Raw genomic sequence first — 17,154 nt, forward strand, 5'->3', positions numbered from 1 at the left:
AATGATCGGCTTTAAAGGATGCTCGCTAGTCAACAATGCTTTATGCACCGGTCATCTTGACATCCTCTTCTGTCTTCTCGGCCGTTGTCTCTTCCTTTCTCATGAGCCAGGCCATCAACGACCAAACCAACCTCATAGCGTCGAGACGCTGCTCCAAGACGAAAAAGTCGTACCAGGGACTGCGACGCGCTTCCAACTGGCCCCAACTGCGGTGGACGCCATCCTCGTCCGCACCTTCAAGTATTTCTAGAAGGCGTTCCGGCACACGCACGCGCAGGATACTGACGTGGTGGAAAAGGGAGCTGATAACATAAATGTCGTCGTAGCCAGCCCCTTTAACCTTGCCAATGGCCTCGTAGCGAGTCTTAGGGTCCCAGCTGGCCGAGGGCGGGCGGACCATACGGTAGTTGTCGTAGATGGACATATTCTTGCGCGGTCGCTTGCTGGCGGGCTGACCCGTCCCTGCATTGACGTTGTCCTTGTCGCCCTGGATGGCATCCCTCTCAACCTCGCGACCGATGGGACCTCCAGGACCTCCTCCCCAACGAGGCTTGGTAGTCCACCAAGCGCCATCACCAAACCGCTTCTCTGTCTTGCCCTCTCTCGCACGATGCTGTGCCGTGACGAGGGCAGCTACCAGCTCACGTGCCAGATCGATGTCCTGGTCGTTTTTGCTTTCAAATGAGGTGGTTGCGCGGGCAGAGACGGCGGCTAGAGGTCCTTCCACCACACCTTGCCGAGCAGCTTCGCGCGTCCTCGGGGTGCGGAAGATGAAGATACATCCAGAAGCAAAGTAGGAGCTTCTCGAGGCCTGAGGTTCAACCTGATGCTTGGAGGGCTGAGAAGGCGAGGGTGCGGCCGTAATGTGCAGACGGGGCTCGGTTCGGGGAGCGGAAACGTTGCAACCAAAGTCATATGCCACGAGCTTCAGAAAGGCTGTCAAAAGGCTCTGGCGACACTCGCCGGGCATCGATGAACCGGCCGAGCTGCGGATGACACGTTGGTAGGCCGGGATCGACGGGTTGTCCCGCTCAGACTTGTCCGTATCGACGACGGTCTTGTTTCCATCCGTCTCTCCGGGGGGCTTTGCGGGTTTGGAAGTATCGTCCCAGTAAGGAGTGAAGGCCTCGAGGCATCTGAAAAACTCGTACGAGTTTCCAAGGCGTGCCTGCTGTTGACCCTTGGGGGCTGGGATGCGTCTTACCGTTCGGAAGGCATCCTCATTGGAATGAGATAGCTCACGCTTACGATCGAGGTAGGTCTGACAACCAGGAGACTGGACGCCGTTGTTCAAAAAGTTGCGCGTCTCGGCATTCTTCTCACGTGCTTCATCTGGGGAGAGCTGGTCCCATCCCTCAAAGTCGGGCAAGCAAGCCGAGTCCGGTATCAGGTCTGCGGGAGGGACGTCCGGGATGAGGTGTACGCCCAACGCGTCGAAGATGGCGGATGTGACGTCTCCGGGGCGATATACGTTTTGCAAGACCGAAGTCAATGGCTTCGCTTGGCTAGCAGGCGCCAGGGGGGCATGCAGCTGGGGTCGGCTCTGAGGAAGGGTGACGGGCGTTGGAGGGGGCACATCCTTCGGATCGACCTTGACACCTGTTGGCAGATTTGCTAAGGGACTACTGTTAGGATGACATATTCTTCCATCTCTCAAAATAGGTGTATGGGTGTGACAGCGGCTTCGACGGTACAAGACAGGAGCGACGTGTAGGAGGGTAAGACACGACGCCGAGGGTTTGATTGGCTGAAGGCTGGGTCAATGATATAGGTGATGACCTCGGGCGGCGGAGGCGGATGGATGGGGCCGGGTCTATGCGACCGCGCGGGCGGACCGCCAAGCAGGAGGCGCCAAAGAACCGGAATAGATCAAGCAGGCTGGCACGGGAGGGAGGCGTTCCCGTTGCAGGATCGCGAGGCATGGCATGCTTGCGTGCTTGAGATTGAGCACCAACGAAGCATTGAAGACGTTGCACGACGGATTGGGCGGTTAGAGGAACAGAGGAGAGATGCCGAGGAAAGGGCCGTGAAGCAAGGAAAGACTGGGAAGGGGGCACAGGCATCTCGGAAAAAGGAAGAAGGCGAGGCAGGGCCGTCTACCGCGTCGCACAGATGGAGGAGAGCCGCTGGCATTGATTGGACCAAATGGAAGCGATGAAATTGTCAACTCACCCAAGGCGGGGTATGTGCCAAACATGGTGTCGTGAAGGTGCCAGACAGGTTTTCTGGTTGTGTTATGGGCACAACAATGATATTGTGTGTCGACGAGCCGTGAGATTAATGAGTAGAGGGACAAATTGTGGTACTGTCGGCGGCGGGAATGGCGGTGGTGGGGAGAGAGGGAGAGCGCGCGAAAGGCGAGCGGGGTCGAGGCCTGGTTAATTCTGCTGGTGACATATGGATGGAGAGAAGAAATCCGTATCCCAACTTCGGCTCAGTTGAGGGACATGGTTATTACTCGGGTCGATCTGACTTGGTACGTCGCGACTGGCCTCGCCCTCTCCTTTTCGGGTTGGAGGAATCAAGGAGAAAAGAGGGCAAAGCAAAAAGAAGAATGGAGGGGGGGAAAAAAACGAAAAGACCCGAAAAGAATGTAGACGAGTAAAGGGGTAACAGGAATCCAATCCGACCCCCATCGACTGGGGATGAATGATGGAGAGAGAGAGAGAGAGAGATGGCATGTCGGAAGCAAGCAACGCAACTTGCAAGCATACAACCCGAATGAAGCCGGCTCGGGGACAGCGCTGCAGTGACCTACCTGCCTTGTCAGTCCTAAGGCAATGGAGCGAGCAGTTACATAGCACCCCTGAAAATGGCCTCGGATTGTCCATACGGCGCTGCGTACTATCTATCTACACCATCACATCACACACATGTGCTGCGAAAGGGAAGGCGAGGTGGGCGAGATGAGGAGCTCACAACAGAAGCCGCAGAAGCGAGAACTTGGCGGCCGTTTCTGTCCGCAATCGACTGGTTGACGGGTGGCTGGTTGCTTGGGTGCCTTTGGGCGTGTTGAAGGTGTTCCCAGGATTGTTTGTGTGTGGTGCTGATCACAGCTAGTTGGACCTTTGTCCTGTTGGACCGAAAGGCCGGCGGCCCACATGTGCGATGCAGCGTTGCTGCAACTCCGTCGGCGCTTTCCCCCGTCGGAGACATTCAACGGCCAGTTTTGCAGTTTGTCTGTTGGTTTGGCTTGTTTGTCTTGTCTCGCCTTGGCCCCTGCAACAAGATGGAAGCAAGACTGTGTGATTTGCTTCTCCACTACCTGCCATGCTTCTTTTAGGGGCTCTCTTCGCTCAAAAGGGTGGGGGGTTAAGCAAGCTGTGTCCTAGTCTCTGACTTCCAGCCGCCAGTATCCGTACCACAAGCTCTAACAGTCTGACCCCCTGCATGCGGTGGGTGGTGGGCTGGGCTCTTGTCCGGCTGGCCCCCGACTACTTCTTGTAACGGCTGCAGAGAGCAGTCGATGTTTCCGTGAGGGGCTTTCCTTCGACGTACCCACGTTGTCTTACTAAGGGGCCTAGGTACCCACCCCTGCTGAATCATCCACGGGTCGGATAAACATGGCGGCGGCGTCTCCATTGTATGGCGTACCGACGGGGCCGGTATTCGACATTCCGGGCACTGATGCCGACCGCTCCGTCGCATGGCGAACCTGGCATGGCCCGGAGAGGAGGGCCGTCGGCCGAGCGAGTCAGCATCCCACGGGGCAGCCATAGGTATTATGCGGCCCGCCTGAAATCTGTCATTGACGTCTGTCTACCATCGTAAGCTGAATCCCTTTCGCATGCTATGCCGCCCTGTACGTGTCACCGTTCTGCCGCTCCGATCAAACTTGGGCCCCGAGCGCGAAATCTATTTGCAGATGAGGTGGGCAGGAAACTCAAATCGCCTGCCCTCCTCGCCTACCGTGCTCCGACCCAACGGGCCGGTGCCGCTCCGGTGTTTCGGAAGAGGGGGGTCCAGTTGCTTCTCGTGTTAGCTACAGAGCGGAGTGCATACCTACCCGCCTGCGTGACAACCTGAGGCAACCAACATGGCGAGGATGCGTTGCTCTTCAACGGCTCGTTGCCCTTGAACCATGATGCTTGTCTGCCTGCCTGCCTGCCTACTAGCTTATCTACGCCTCCGATTGATGGCGTGGCCGTAGTGGTGGTGTAGAAGCTTCCCGCAGGGGGGGCTTGACGTGCAGACGTCTTTTCTGTGGTGCAGCATGTCGATCGAACTCTGATGTCAAGCTCTGCTAAAACCAAACAATCTGCGGGACGGTAATAGCATTGAGTAGTAGCCTTCATAGCCATGTCCTATTTTGCTTGCTCTTCGAGTCGCCCTCCCATTCCCGGCGGACGTCCAAAGTAGATGACTTATTACGAACATATAGAAACACCGTGCTGTCCCTCATTTTTTGCCTCCGAGTTTATTCTCGTTGTGCCAGGTCGCCTGCCTTGCCTTTGTCGGCCCAGGCGCCCTTACGTAGTGCCAGCCTTACCCTGAGCTTGCATGTATTGCCTTACTCCTTCTTCATGACACCACCCAGGTAGACTCCGAGCACAAGTACACCCAACACACAGACGTGAGAGCGCACCGGTCACGTACGCGTAACTCTGTTTCGGCAGTCTTCAAGCCCAGGGGTGGGGCGGGGGAAGATAATCATGAGAAGAGGGAAGCTAGGTACACCCAATCCATCCAAGGCACGGCTGGTTCTCGACGCACGTTCATCTCTTTCCCTCTAGCAATGTTTAGTGATTGGGCACTTGGGCAGCCCGCCAAACCGTCCGACATCTATGACAATTTTGTCTAGAATGGATCTAACTAATCTCATCACCACGAGAGCCAATCGCTTTCTGGCGATCACGACGCATCGAATTTGACAGCATACTTGGCACCGCCTACCATTGCCTTTTTGTATTTGTATTGCTGTCTCGCTCGATACGGCCTCGACTGCCAACCTGCAAGATGTTAGGCGACTTATTCCCCCATGACCCTGTAATGTTTGGCCATTGAGTTTCACTCTGCCTTTATGGTTGTTCGCCTTTGTTTGATGATCTGTGAACCCTGCACGCGAGAAAATGCACGTAAACAGGACAACGCCCATCATTGCATCAGCACTGCCTTGGGAGCGACTCGGCTGGTCTGCGAGCCGGCCACCCGGAACGGAAAATCCCTTCATCGTGTGCATCTACCTGCCAGAAGGGGGTTGGACACCAAATTGGACGGGCCGAGACCCTCACGTTTTGTCATTCTTTTTGTTTGTTCTCGTTTTCCTATGATGGTTGCAAGCCAAGCCCCGGTTGGGCGGCGAGTGTGGCGGTAAGGAAGAGTTCGACGAATGGGCTGTGCAGCGAGCATGTTAAGCCGATATCCGAGACGTGCCTACAAGACGGTACCCAGTCGAGATTCTAGATATTCTTGATTCCCGGCACCGGCGCGGATAAACGGGCAGGCGGCCGAGGGCCCAGCGTGTCAAGACGCCTTCGCGTGCTTCCAGGGTGCAGGAGGCCCGTCAGTCGATCGACCAACCAGCAGCCCCTGAGCGTTTGATGTCTCGGTGGGGGATGGCGAGAGAGAAGAGGGCCATGACCAACAACGCGTGGTTCTTCTCCCAAACGGGTAGCGGGATGCACTTCGCTTCCGTGTACAGGCTAGGTAGAGCCTGCGGGCTGCCGTCCCAAGCACCTACTTTAGGTGGTTATGCCACGAGGCGAGGCCAGGGTCCTGCCTGTGACGGAAGGTATGTGATGCTTGGACTCTTACAACGACATGTTATGCGCTATATTGGAAGCCCCTCGTCTCACTACATATCCGTCGCGCACCTTTGCCTGCCGCGACCGTCTTAATTCTCACACTATCAGAAGCCGTCCAAATCGCTTGTGACTTGGCAAGCAAACCATGCTGCGGCGAACTTGACTAGGGATGGGGGAGGGGGAAGAGAGTTGTTGCAGCCGAGCTTCTGACGATGGAAACGTGCAGATTCCAAGCAGATACCTAGTTCCTTGCGACCTTTGGTTGGTTGTGACCCTTCGTCCTCAAAACATCAGGTGAAGCAACACACGATGGGGCTTGGCCGAAGAGGAGACGAGGGTGAAGTGCCATCGAGAAGGCTTTCCGCCAAGTGCACCACCGACCAGGTGGCCATGAGAACGATTTTGGCAGATGAATGAATGGGCGACGTGTCTGCAATTCGGTCGACTGGATCGTGTGGACAAGGACTCGGCTCATCGGCCCCGCTTCATGGATACTGTTTCTTGTTTCGTGCAGGCCTGTTTGCGCGCAGCACAGCGGTCTGTCCGTACGGTGTTGTCTCATGTGACCGGAAGAGGAGCGAGGTGCTTTCTGGTCAGTGGTCGTGGCAGGGCTTCTCCAGATTTACGAGCGATAAGAGGGACAGGCTACCGCGGTGGGCGGCCCGCATCTTGTTTGAGAGATGAAAGCGGACAGGGCGTATGTCTAGTTTAGATTGGATGCTATTTACAGATGACCTTGACGCTGACGAGGTGGACCGAAGAGGTGAAGGTCCAAAGGGAGCGGGCGAGGACGAGAGAGGGGAAGTTGAGAAGGACAAGAGAATGTCTTGCTGGGGATTGAGGGTCACATGGTTTGCAGTCGGCCGGAGATGTAAACTCGAGATGGTGTACATGGTGGTAGACGGACGATGCACGCGGCTGGCCGGTGGCAAGACACATGCACACTACCGCTGCCGGGTTGGGCACGGCAACGGGATGACCACGATGGGTGACGACGACGATGGCAAATGGCGGAGGAGAAGGGTGTGAAGGGAGTGGAACGATGCAACGTAGAAGCGTCTCCTTCGACCTAAAACTCAACTCAAAAAAGGAAGACGATGTTCCAGGTGGAGGCGAACAGACGAAGGAGATACAGACATTATAGTTTATACATTGGCCTACCTGGGTACAATGAACTCTTGCGGAAGCGAAGGTATGGCGGACAGACAGGTGTAACTTGTATACTACGTATACTACGTATACTAGTATGGCGTACGTCAGGTCCCTGGCCTTTGCAGTGTTTCTGTCTTGTGGGCGATTCGGGGCCAGAGAGCGGGTCTCATGCAGGGGTAGAAGACGCCAAACAACCCGGGATCCGACAGGTGCCGTGAACTCCAAATTTGTGTACACAACCTTTCTATCGAGGTGCCTTTGCTTGGAACAGACGGGAAGATGGGAACACCCAAGTGTACCTAGTGTATTGCACTGCATATGGCAAAAGACGGACAGGCGTAGGGTGGGGGAGAAGGGGCCTCCTCAACGCACCTTTCGGGGCTAAACTGTCGCAGATCTGGCGGGAGGAACGAGATGCAGCCATTCATAATCGTCCGTTCCTGAAATCGGTTCCAATGGACAAGGCTTTTTTATTTTTATTTTCCATTTTTTCTAGTTTCTCGAGTATCTCGTGCATAGGTAAACTACCTGTAGGTACACTACCTAGATACCTAAGGTGCCTTAGTTTAAAGTGTCGCCAGAAATGGGGAGGGGCGCTGGGGACCCCTGGCCTGGAACATACTCGGCAGCGGGTTTTTGTGCGTCAGGTGTGTTACAGACCAGGGGCTCGCCGTTTTTGGTGCCACTCCCATTGTTCAGAGCCGATGAGGAACGTCAAGGGAAAACACGCCAACTTGAGCCTCCCCTGACCCCACATACGTAGTACACACACACACACACACACACACACACACACACACACACACACACACACACACACACACACACACACACACACACACACACACACACACACACACACACACACACACACACACACACAACTCTCTCCCCCCCCTCTCTCCCTCTCTCTCTATCTCCATCCCTGCAACACGGCCTCCACTTCACGATGTGCGCACACACACGTCCACTAACCCGACGTCCAGAGTAACCTCCTCAGACACGGCCTCCGATATCCATCTAGCCAATTCTGTCACAGGGGACAGTCCGAAAGAAAATGAGAGACAAATAGTGAGCACATCAAACACTGACCAATCTTTCCGGGCACTGCTACAACACTACGAGTCCAGTTAGTCATAGAAAAGACTTGAAGGAGACGGTATCTACGATCGCACTAGGTAGTCCACGATTTACTCCGCACCAGACACGCAAAGCCGAACACACCCCCTTTTACCTAGCTAGGTAGGTAGTCTGTGCAGACGCAACGGCCCCCAAACCCGCATGCCCGTCCTACGTACTTACTACGGGGTCCGGTACGATTTGGTCTAGCTCTATCTCTCTGTATGGTTCGGCCCTGGTCTGTGGTTAGTCACCTCGAGGCTCGCTCTTCCTCAATTAAAGTAAGGAGAAGTAGACGAAGTAACGCTGTCGCTCGGCGCCTACCGTCCACCCCCATGATTGCCAATACGTACATATGTACCTAGTAATGGCCCATGCCATCACCATACATACCTAGGTAGGTAGTAACGCCCATGTGCCTGCCTGCTTGCATGTACAATCGCATGCTGGCTATTCGTATCTGTTTGAGAGAGGTCAAGAGAGAGGTGTGTGTGGTCCTTGTCCCTCATGATCGGAGATACATGCCGCAAGCCTCAGTCAGGTCCAAGAGACTCAGACCGCAAAACCCTGCCGTACCAGATCAGACCGGTACCATATCTCATACCACACCATTCGGTACCTACCTAGTACTATGCCAAACAATTCCAAACCAGGCCCGACCAGGCCTTTTTCTGCCCCCCCCCCCCCCCCCCCTCCCCCTACCATACCATACCCTGCTTTCCCATACCTCACTCTGCCATACCCTCCATCTACCTAGTCTCTTACACTTTCCCTTTACTCCGACCCTCTTCTTCATCTTTTCCTTGCCACCACCTTCGATTCTTTCCGTGGTCTTCTCACATTTTCAACTTTTCACTTCTTTCTCCTCCAACTAGTTTGGTGGTCGGTCGGTTGGTCTGGAGACCTACTTACCCGGTTCACGATTAAGATAAACCCGCCGCCGCCGCCGCCGCCGCCGACGACGACGACGACGACGACGACTACACGATATCGCCGTTAACTGCCGACTTTCACCGACCGGGGTTTCCTTCCAAACGGCTTCTTGCCGTCTTCAATTCGTAACAGAGGTCCCTATGATCCTTTGTAAACCGACCTAGATGGCCGGCTAGGCTTCTCCTAGTATCTGTCTTTCTTTCCATTTCCTTTCTCGGACCCCCTTTTTTCGATTCTTACACTCTTCGGTTCTCTGCGACTGGAATCGCACCATATTGCAACAATGTCGAGTCCGAATCGGAACGGAAACCTGCCGGGTGGGGCTTTCATAACAACCTTCAACGGCAAAAGGTGTACGGCTAGGCCGAGGGCAGGAAACAACACGAAATCGAACAATCAACAACGCTCGACAACTACGTCCCAGTCGACGACCTCGACGCCACAAGCGATACCTCCGCCGCAAACAAGCGCACCACCTCCGGTTACGACCGCCCCTGCTGCTCCGCCGCCACCGCCGCCATCGTCGTCGACAACACAACCACCACCAGCAGCCGTTTTGACTACCACTTCAGCGAGTACGACGAGCTCCTCACCACCCCTTCCTGCCCTGCCCCTCCCAGTCACAACTCCCTCGTCAATAACGCCGCTTGCTCCCGTGGTCTCTGACCCTCCTCCAGTAGCACCGACGACTTCTTTGCCGTCAATCGTTGATGCGGAGCCCCCAGCAACAATTCCTACTTTCAACAACATCCCCATCATTCCCGTACAGAGTGCACCACCTACTTTTGCCCAATTACCCCTTCCTGCCTCCTCCTCTTCGTCTTCCTTAGTACCCGCCGTCCCTGTTGTGTTACCACCACCTGCTCCAGGAACAAGCCAGACTGATGCAAACGCAGTCCCAACGCCACCTGCCGCTGAAACATTGTCCGCATCCTTGAGCGATATCAACCCGTCGCCTTCGCCCACGAGCAGCGCGGGACCAGGACCGGGAGTCGGTGCAATTCCGCCCTCAACTCCTTTGAATCCTGGCACAGCTGCAGGCGAAGCTAGTAATGATTCTCCTGCGTCCAGTGGGACTACCTCTGGGAACACCAAATCTGGCGGTGTAGCTACCCCGGTTGTTATCGCATCAAGCGTTGCCGGTGCTGTAGTGTTCCTTGGCTTGGTCGGCCTCCTTGTTTGGCTCTGGCGTAAGAGACTACTAAAGAGGCGCCGGAGCACCCTTCTCACACCTTTGTCAACAGAGCCTAGCTTCAGACCTGCTGAGAAGGCATCGTACATCATCGACAGAGGATCTTTGGGCCCGACACCACGTTCGGCCAAGCTGAAGGCGGCGCTCGGATACAACTTCCAACGGTTCCTGGGTCAGCTTGGAGCACTGGTTTCGCCCAACCGAGACAGCAGCCCGACTAGGGACCGTTCTCAGTTTATGAATGTTTCTCAGCACAGTCGTAACAGCTCGTCGTTGTCAAACCACACGGGACCACGCGATGTAGTCACGACAAAGGACCGGGTCAAGGACTGGTGGGAACGGTTGACGGCTGACATGAATTTCAACTGGCGACTCCGAGGCAACGGAAATATGGACAATGACGCATTTGTTCCGGCACGCGGCATGAAGGATCGGAAAGCCGCCACGGGTGGGCAGCCCGATTTCTTGACGCTACTAGGCATGGACGACAGGGAAGTCGAGAGGGAAGCTCAGCGAAGGCGTCTCAGTCGTGGCCATGGCAGCGTCGGCTCTGCAGACCACTTCCTCGGGGGCCTTGGACTCAACTTCGACAACGCTGCGGCAAACCCAAATCCCTTCTCCGATGCCAATGCAGTGCGTCACGATTCGGTAAAGCCAGTATCGCTCACGGTGGCCAACCCGGACAGCGATCCCTTCTCTGATGTCAACGCCATTTCGGCACCGGCCGCAGCAGCCAAGCCGCCGTCGACGTACGTTGTAGACGTGCGCCGGTCCCGTGGAACATCATTTGGCGGTGGCACAACAAGGCCGCCCAGTGGCTCGACATACGCGCCTCGTCTGGACTCCATGTATCGAGACTCGGGGCAAAGCGTGGAGAGTTTCGCCACGAGGCGGAACAAATTCCGATCTGATCCGTTCGATCTGGAGCGGCCCGAGCTATTGGGTAGCCGTACGACGCAGACAAGCAGCAACTACAGCCAAGCCAGTAGCGGCGCGCCTCGGGTACCAGGCTCTGTCCATACACGGGCTGACAGCTTCAGCTCCAAGTACAGCAGCGGAGTGAGCTTGGATGGATGGAGTGACCCAGGCCCAGATGTTGGGCCTTCCAACGGATTTAATTATCGCTACGAGACGGAGAGCCCAGTTGCAGGATACCGCTCTGGAGAGCAGAGAATGCCTGGTCGGAGGCCCAGCGGAGCAAGCCAGAACAGCGTCGGCAAGGCGCTATGAACATGCTGCCAACAATACTGTACCACAACCCATTTTTCTACTACTTGTACAAACGTTGGTTGAAAGGCCGACTGGAGGAGGGAGACGATATTTTGCGGGTTGCATCCTTGGAACTCAGCCACCAATGGCATTTCTGATGAAGAGAGGGAGAGCAAGCGAGGATACCAACGAAAGAAAAAGGAATGGGCCAAGGGCCGGGTCGGGCATGATGGTGTTTTTGGTGTTTTAAGGGGGGAGGTGCACCGCACACGCATGTGCACACACATACATTCTGTCTGTGTCCTTTTGGTTTATTGTGACGAAGCAAGGTCGGCTCTTAGCCACGAGGTACCATATACCTGTCCTCCCCTAAACTTCTACTCTTCCACGTAGAAGCCGGTACAAAGGGCGGGGAACAGCACAAAGCCTGTCCCAAGGTAATGATTATGTTATATCAAGTCCACGAAAATGAAACTTTTCCCATACGCACATGCATGGTGAATTAATTGCTTTGCGACATGTCGTTCATCAGTTGGGAATTAAATAACAGAAAAGCGCGTAGCCTAAATCTTTCTGAGGTAATGTTGAAGTAATATAGCACAAGGGCATGGGAGTGAGTGGCTGTTACTTGTACGTAACCGGGGACGAGACTAGGTAACCATCTGGACGCCCGGCGGCAGGGGGTAGCCGGCAGGAAAGAAGCATGAATTTGGGACGATCACGGGACTCTAATTGGTAATGGATAGGCAGGTACCCCAAGTCGAGGCAACGAAAACGGTCACGTAGCGGTACAAGGACATCCAGCAGCAGCCAGTACGTAGGACTACTACGCTTTGCAACATCATCATTGGCCACAAGCGTTTGTCCAGGAAAAGGACGGACCTAGCAGCGACAATCAACCAGCAAGCAAATGATTTGGGTGTAAACTACCTAGGTACCTAGCTAGGTAAGTACCTACCCAGGTCGATACCGAGAGTCTACACTAGGTACGCTACAGTACTACCCCTCATCCATGGCGTCTATTCAGCGTCAATGGTCATGAGCAAAACTAAATTTGGGACAATCACCTCTCTGGTGGTGCGTCGGTGTCAGTCCACTACTGTAGAAGAACATGGAGACCATGCCGCACTTGGCGTCAACAACGATATATGTATATATATGCACACCTGGTTTGCAATAGCGGCATTCATGGGGGTAAAGACACAAACCGCAGAACCTGCCAGCGTGGCCTAGTACTACAACCTGCTTCCCATGTCAGACGTCTCTCCGAGAAACCCCACTACTACGTACGCATACCTACGCACCTCTTGGCCCTGTCCGGCTTTCCAGCTGCTCTGCTGCGGGACCGATCCGAACTCACCGCCGCTGGCCGAACCCGTTGATCAACCACCTCTCTCACCTTGACTTACTTTAAACCTCTTGCCGGCTGGCTAGCCACCTTTTTACCTTGTCAACTATCCCGCGTTAGGCTGCCCGCCAACCAAGCTTCTTGCTTTTTATTCATTCATCGTGCTTACCCCATCCTACCTAGATAGTTACCCACGGTCGTTTCCGTCCTGCACTCCCTTTTTAGACACGCTTCTCTCCCGAGCCACCTAAGCCAGACGTAGCATCTCCTCTAGTGATAAGCCTCCCATCCTGCCACCGCAACCGCAACCAACCTCTTCTCCTACATGCCCTACTACTTCCTCAACGCCCACGCTTGAAACCACGCCCGCCCCCCCGATCTCGACACGCATCACGTTGAAAGATGGCTTATCAGAGCCCTCCGGAAACACCATCTTCCTCGGGCACCCACACCCCGACACACTCCTCCACCACCCCGTCGCTCTCGAATTCCATGATCACGACCATGTGGTCTGGCCTAATCCGCCGCTTCTCCTCAGATATTCCCGAGTCACATCCTTATAACGGCTACTCGCAAGAGTCATCACATCTCGCCCATGCGCACACCGAGCCCGCTGGCGGGGTCGCTTTCAAGGATGGCGTCAACGGCGTCTTCGTCCCCTCCCACATCAAACGCACCGCGAGTCCCTTCCGCCCCCCGCCCCTCGATCCCATCGTCCTGCATGGCTTCAAGGACAGCACGCCGCCGAGTGCCCGGCTACTGAGCCATGGCGTGGCCGAGGAGATCCGCATCATGCTGCCCGAGAGGCTGCGAATCATGGAGGATTGGAATTTGATTTACAGCCTGGAGCAAGACGGCGCCAGCCTGGCGACGCTGTACCAGAAGGCAGCCGACTATCAGGGTCGGCGCGTCGGGTTCGTCCTAGTTGTTAGAGACGATGCCGGAGGCGTAAGTTTGAACAAGCATCCTTTGCTTCTGTTATGCTTTTCCCCATCGCGCGCCGCTGCGTCGCCAGCACACTCCGCACGTTTTCGCTAGTCAAACAGCTAACCAAATACCTATGACCAGACTTTCGGCGCCTACCTCTCCGAGTACCCCCATCCAGCGCCCAAATACTTCGGCAACGGGGAATGCTTCCTCTGGCGAGCCTCTATCCTTACGCCCCTTCCTCCACCGCCGTCTGCCGACACAACGAACCTCACGCGTATCACCACCGTGGCCAACCCGACCCTCTCTGCTTTTCCCAATAGTGACAGGCCGACACCGTCCCCGGCCCCGAGCGAATCCATCCGCTTCAAGGCGTTTCCTTACTCGGGTATTAATGACTACTACATCAACTGCGAAACGGGTTTCCTTAGCGTCGGCGCCGGCGATGGCCATTACGGCCTGTGGCTAGACGATAGCCTCGACCGCGGCCACAGCGGTTGCAGCCAGACTTTCGGCAACGAGCCCCTGAGCGACGAAGGGGAGAAGTTTGGCGTGCTGGGTGTCGAGTTGTGGGTGCTTGGGGCTTGACGAGAGAAGACAACACCGCAAACCAATGAGCGACGACCTGCAGACGGGCGAGTTGGGACAATTGTGAACGAGAGCGGAGAACGTGGTACGGAAATGTCTACACTAGACGCCACAGCACAATTTCCACAAGCGGGAGGGAAGTGTTTACGGTTTCAAAGCAACATGTGGTCGCGGCGGCACTCAGAAGATAATACAGATGCCGCTTTGAATTAGGTGTTGGGACTTGGTGTTCTCTGGTAACATGGGATGAGCGAGCGTTTCCGAGGCCAAAGGAGAGGGAAACGTGCAAGAACGACGCAACACTCCACAAACGGGGTTGGGGGCAAGACCGGGAAATGACGAGGCTGCATACGCATGACGTGAGCTCTTGGCAACTTGTATGCCACGCAGACTATACCCTCTGTCTGGACCCTGGGGACGACGAGAGCGGTCGCCTGCCCGGGGCTCTGACAAAGGCAAGGTGGGCGGGACTGGATTGGGAAACCGGGCTGGAAAGATACAAAGACGCTGAAATAATGATACCCTGAAATTGAAGTAGTAACACTGATATCCCCTCTTCCCCTAACGCACATACACACACATATCGTGATTGCATCTTGTCTTCTCATCGCCTAGGTCAAGGGAGGCGGGGCTCAAGGCAATGGCTGCATCCATGTCAAATAATGGGAAGGCGTCGTCATCGGTAGAGGCTGACCAGTCCACAAACGTACGGGTCGACCACCCTCTCCCAGGACAGGGCCCGTCTCCCGAACGCTTAGCTCGAGGTCTTGATCATCCAGTAGGCACTGGCATCTTGCAGTGGATGCATTTTCACTGGTTTGCCACTACACAGAACCATCAAGAAATGGCAACGAGCATCGGAACGGAATATTTTGGTAGGCTAAAGGGCTCAGGCAAGTATGAAATGACCAAGTTTAGAAGAGATAAATATTTGCCTATCCATCCGTTCGACTGACTCTGGCCGAGTCTGTCTGGCATCGCATATGTTACTGTGTATTTCCCAACCTCTGCAGGCCTTACGGCTCAAGTCTCCTCCCCTTTCCCACATGGATCATCTATAGTCACTTCTCCTCCTTCCCTCGGGTTTAGCCGCTTTGCTCAGCGAGTCTCTCGGCTTCTTCATCCTTATGAGTCAGGTCGTTCTCCTCACACCAAAGCGTGCGCCCCAACTGCAGGCAACGTCTTCTGGTTCCTTTCTTTCGTTTTTTCCGGCCCCATTGCTCACCGCATGATTTCCTGGTAAATCAATTGCTTAAGCTGCTCCTTGCTCAGGTTGTCCTTGTGCTTGTCGAAGTCAAAGAACTCCTCGGGAATGGGAGGCGCGGTGGGCTCGTCATCCGGGTCGTGGTACGGCTCAAGGTATGGATGCTTGAGAGCGTCCTCAACCGTGATGCGCTTCACAGGGTTGAAAGCAAGGAGCTTTTCGAGGAGGTCGAGAGCCAAGTCGGATGTCTTGGGGAACAAGGTGCGGAAGGGAACCTTCTTCTTGAAAGGAAGCGAACGGATGTACTCCCTGGCACGGCGGGACTTGATACCGTAGTAGTCCTCCATCGTCGGGGTACCGAGAACATCGAGAATCAGGGTCAGCTGGTGGTGGTCTGTCGCATTCTTTTGTTAGCATCAACGCTCTCAATAGCGAACGGTTCTTATTCGACTTACAGTCCTTGCCAGGGAACAAGGGCTTTCCGCTCAGCATCTCGGCCAGAATACAACCGACAGACCAGACGTCAATGGCTTTCGTGTACTCCTTGAATGTCAACATGATCTCGGGAGCACGGTACCAACGCGTTGCCACGTATTCCGTCATGAATCCCGAATTGTCTTCTTGAGAGGCCGCGGAACGAGCCAGGCCAAAGTCACAGACCTTCAGGTCACAATTGGCGTTCAGAAGCAGGTTGGAAGGCTTCAAATCACGGTGTAGGACGTTGGCTGAGTGCATAGCCTTGAGGGCACGGAGGGTCTGGTAGATGAAGTACTGGCAATGGTCGTCGGACAGATCTTGGGTGCGGATGACACGGTGCATGTCCGTCTCCATGAGTTCCTGATGGACAGCGTCCGTTAGCAATCATCCTAGTTACGTGAGGTATAGTGTGTAGAGTGCTGCCTACCTGAATGAGGTAGACTTCATTGAAAGTCTCGTAGCTCCGGGGCTTCTGAATGTCGAGGATGGAGATGATATTCTCGTGGTTGAAGTATCTCAAAAGCTTCATCTCACGGAGGGTTCTCAGGCAGAACATCGAGTGGTCGAAGGGTGTAATCTTCTTGATGGCAACCTTTTGGCCAGAAGGCTTGTGTATCGCAGAGCTGTTACATGCTCCGTCAGTGAGATGGCTCCTCCGACGTGACTAAAGACGGGGTCTAACGTACCAGACAACTCCGTAGGCACCTTCGCCGACGACATCCTGAATATCGTATTGCTCGCTTACATTGAACGAGATCTTTCGGGAGCCCGAAGCATTGGGGGGGTTCGCGCGCGACATTTTTGGCGATGTGCGACAATTGGTATCGATGTGGAGCGGGCGTTGTCGAGGTGGTTTGTCGACGAAGTAATGCCACAGGCGGGTCCCTCGCGAAGGGGATACTACCTCGGGCGGAGAAGAGAAAAAGGGGGTTCAGGGAGGGAGAGAATTAAGTCGTCCTAATAAGGCCGTCTTGCACAACCACAATTGCTGCTCTGAGCCGTAGTTCGGTAAGGAGCGGGGAGTCTTTGTTATCGTGGTCTGCGGGGGTATAAATTATTGGCGGGAAAGCGGCCGTTTGATGCTTATCGAAAGACAAGGTGGGATGGACGACTGCAAGAAGAAAAGGCCGGGAAACTGCTGGTAGGCGTTCGGACTCAAAGCTTCGCAAACCAGCGGTACTTTGTTATTTGGCTGGAGGGAAGGAAAGTGTGCCAGGTCGGTCCAGTCAATGAACAGACACAGGCAGATCGGCTTCTGTGA

General features: G+C 55.0%; 5 protein-coding genes across 5 annotated transcripts; 2 read left to right on the forward strand and 3 right to left on the reverse strand.

The window, feature by feature from the left end:
* Window positions 1-40: 40 nt before the first annotated feature.
* Window positions 41-2,197, reverse strand: LY79DRAFT_592355 (uncharacterized protein; the record flags this gene model as incomplete). Its single annotated transcript, XM_060561410.1, has 2 exons — window positions 41-1,614; window positions 2,173-2,197. 2 exons carry the CDS (start codon window positions 2,195-2,197, stop codon window positions 41-43), a joined length of 1,599 nt encoding a protein of 532 aa, XP_060411293.1.
* A 24-nt stretch (window positions 2,198-2,221) lies between these two features.
* On the reverse strand, window positions 2,222-3,072 carry LY79DRAFT_312574 (uncharacterized protein). Its single transcript, XM_060552352.1, has one exon. The coding sequence runs from the start codon at window positions 2,829-2,831 to the stop codon at window positions 2,379-2,381; it is 453 nt and encodes a 150-aa protein (XP_060411294.1). The 5' UTR covers window positions 2,832-3,072; the 3' UTR covers window positions 2,222-2,378.
* Window positions 3,073-9,231: 6,159 nt separating this feature from the next.
* LY79DRAFT_592356 (uncharacterized protein) lies at window positions 9,232-11,370 on the forward strand (the record flags this gene model as incomplete). Its single annotated transcript, XM_060561411.1, is given in 7 exon segments — window positions 9,232-9,299; window positions 9,312-9,654; window positions 9,667-10,090; window positions 10,100-10,223; window positions 10,239-10,383; window positions 10,393-10,443; window positions 10,456-11,370. Coding segments are annotated over 7 exon segments (2,070 nt in total).
* A 1,729-nt stretch (window positions 11,371-13,099) lies between these two features.
* LY79DRAFT_581986 (uncharacterized protein) lies at window positions 13,100-14,212 on the forward strand (the record flags this gene model as incomplete). Its single annotated transcript, XM_060560223.1, has 2 exons — window positions 13,100-13,645; window positions 13,766-14,212. 2 exons carry the CDS (start codon window positions 13,100-13,102, stop codon window positions 14,210-14,212), a joined length of 993 nt encoding a protein of 330 aa, XP_060411296.1.
* Window positions 14,213-15,433: 1,221 nt separating this feature from the next.
* On the reverse strand, window positions 15,434-16,692 carry LY79DRAFT_521261 (mitogen-activated protein kinase; the record flags this gene model as incomplete). The annotated part of the gene is made up of 4 exons (XM_060555332.1): window positions 15,434-15,810; window positions 15,872-16,253; window positions 16,321-16,516; window positions 16,580-16,692. The coding sequence occupies 4 exons, from the start codon at window positions 16,690-16,692 to the stop codon at window positions 15,434-15,436; spliced, it is 1,068 nt and encodes a 355-aa protein (XP_060411297.1).
* Between the last annotated feature and the right edge of the window lie 462 nt (window positions 16,693-17,154).

Source organism: Colletotrichum navitas (assembly GCF_030913465.1).
Source record: "Colletotrichum navitas strain CBS 125086 chromosome Unknown LY79scaffold_57, whole genome shotgun sequence".
Taxonomy (NCBI): Eukaryota; Fungi; Ascomycota; class Sordariomycetes; order Glomerellales; family Glomerellaceae; genus Colletotrichum; species Colletotrichum navitas.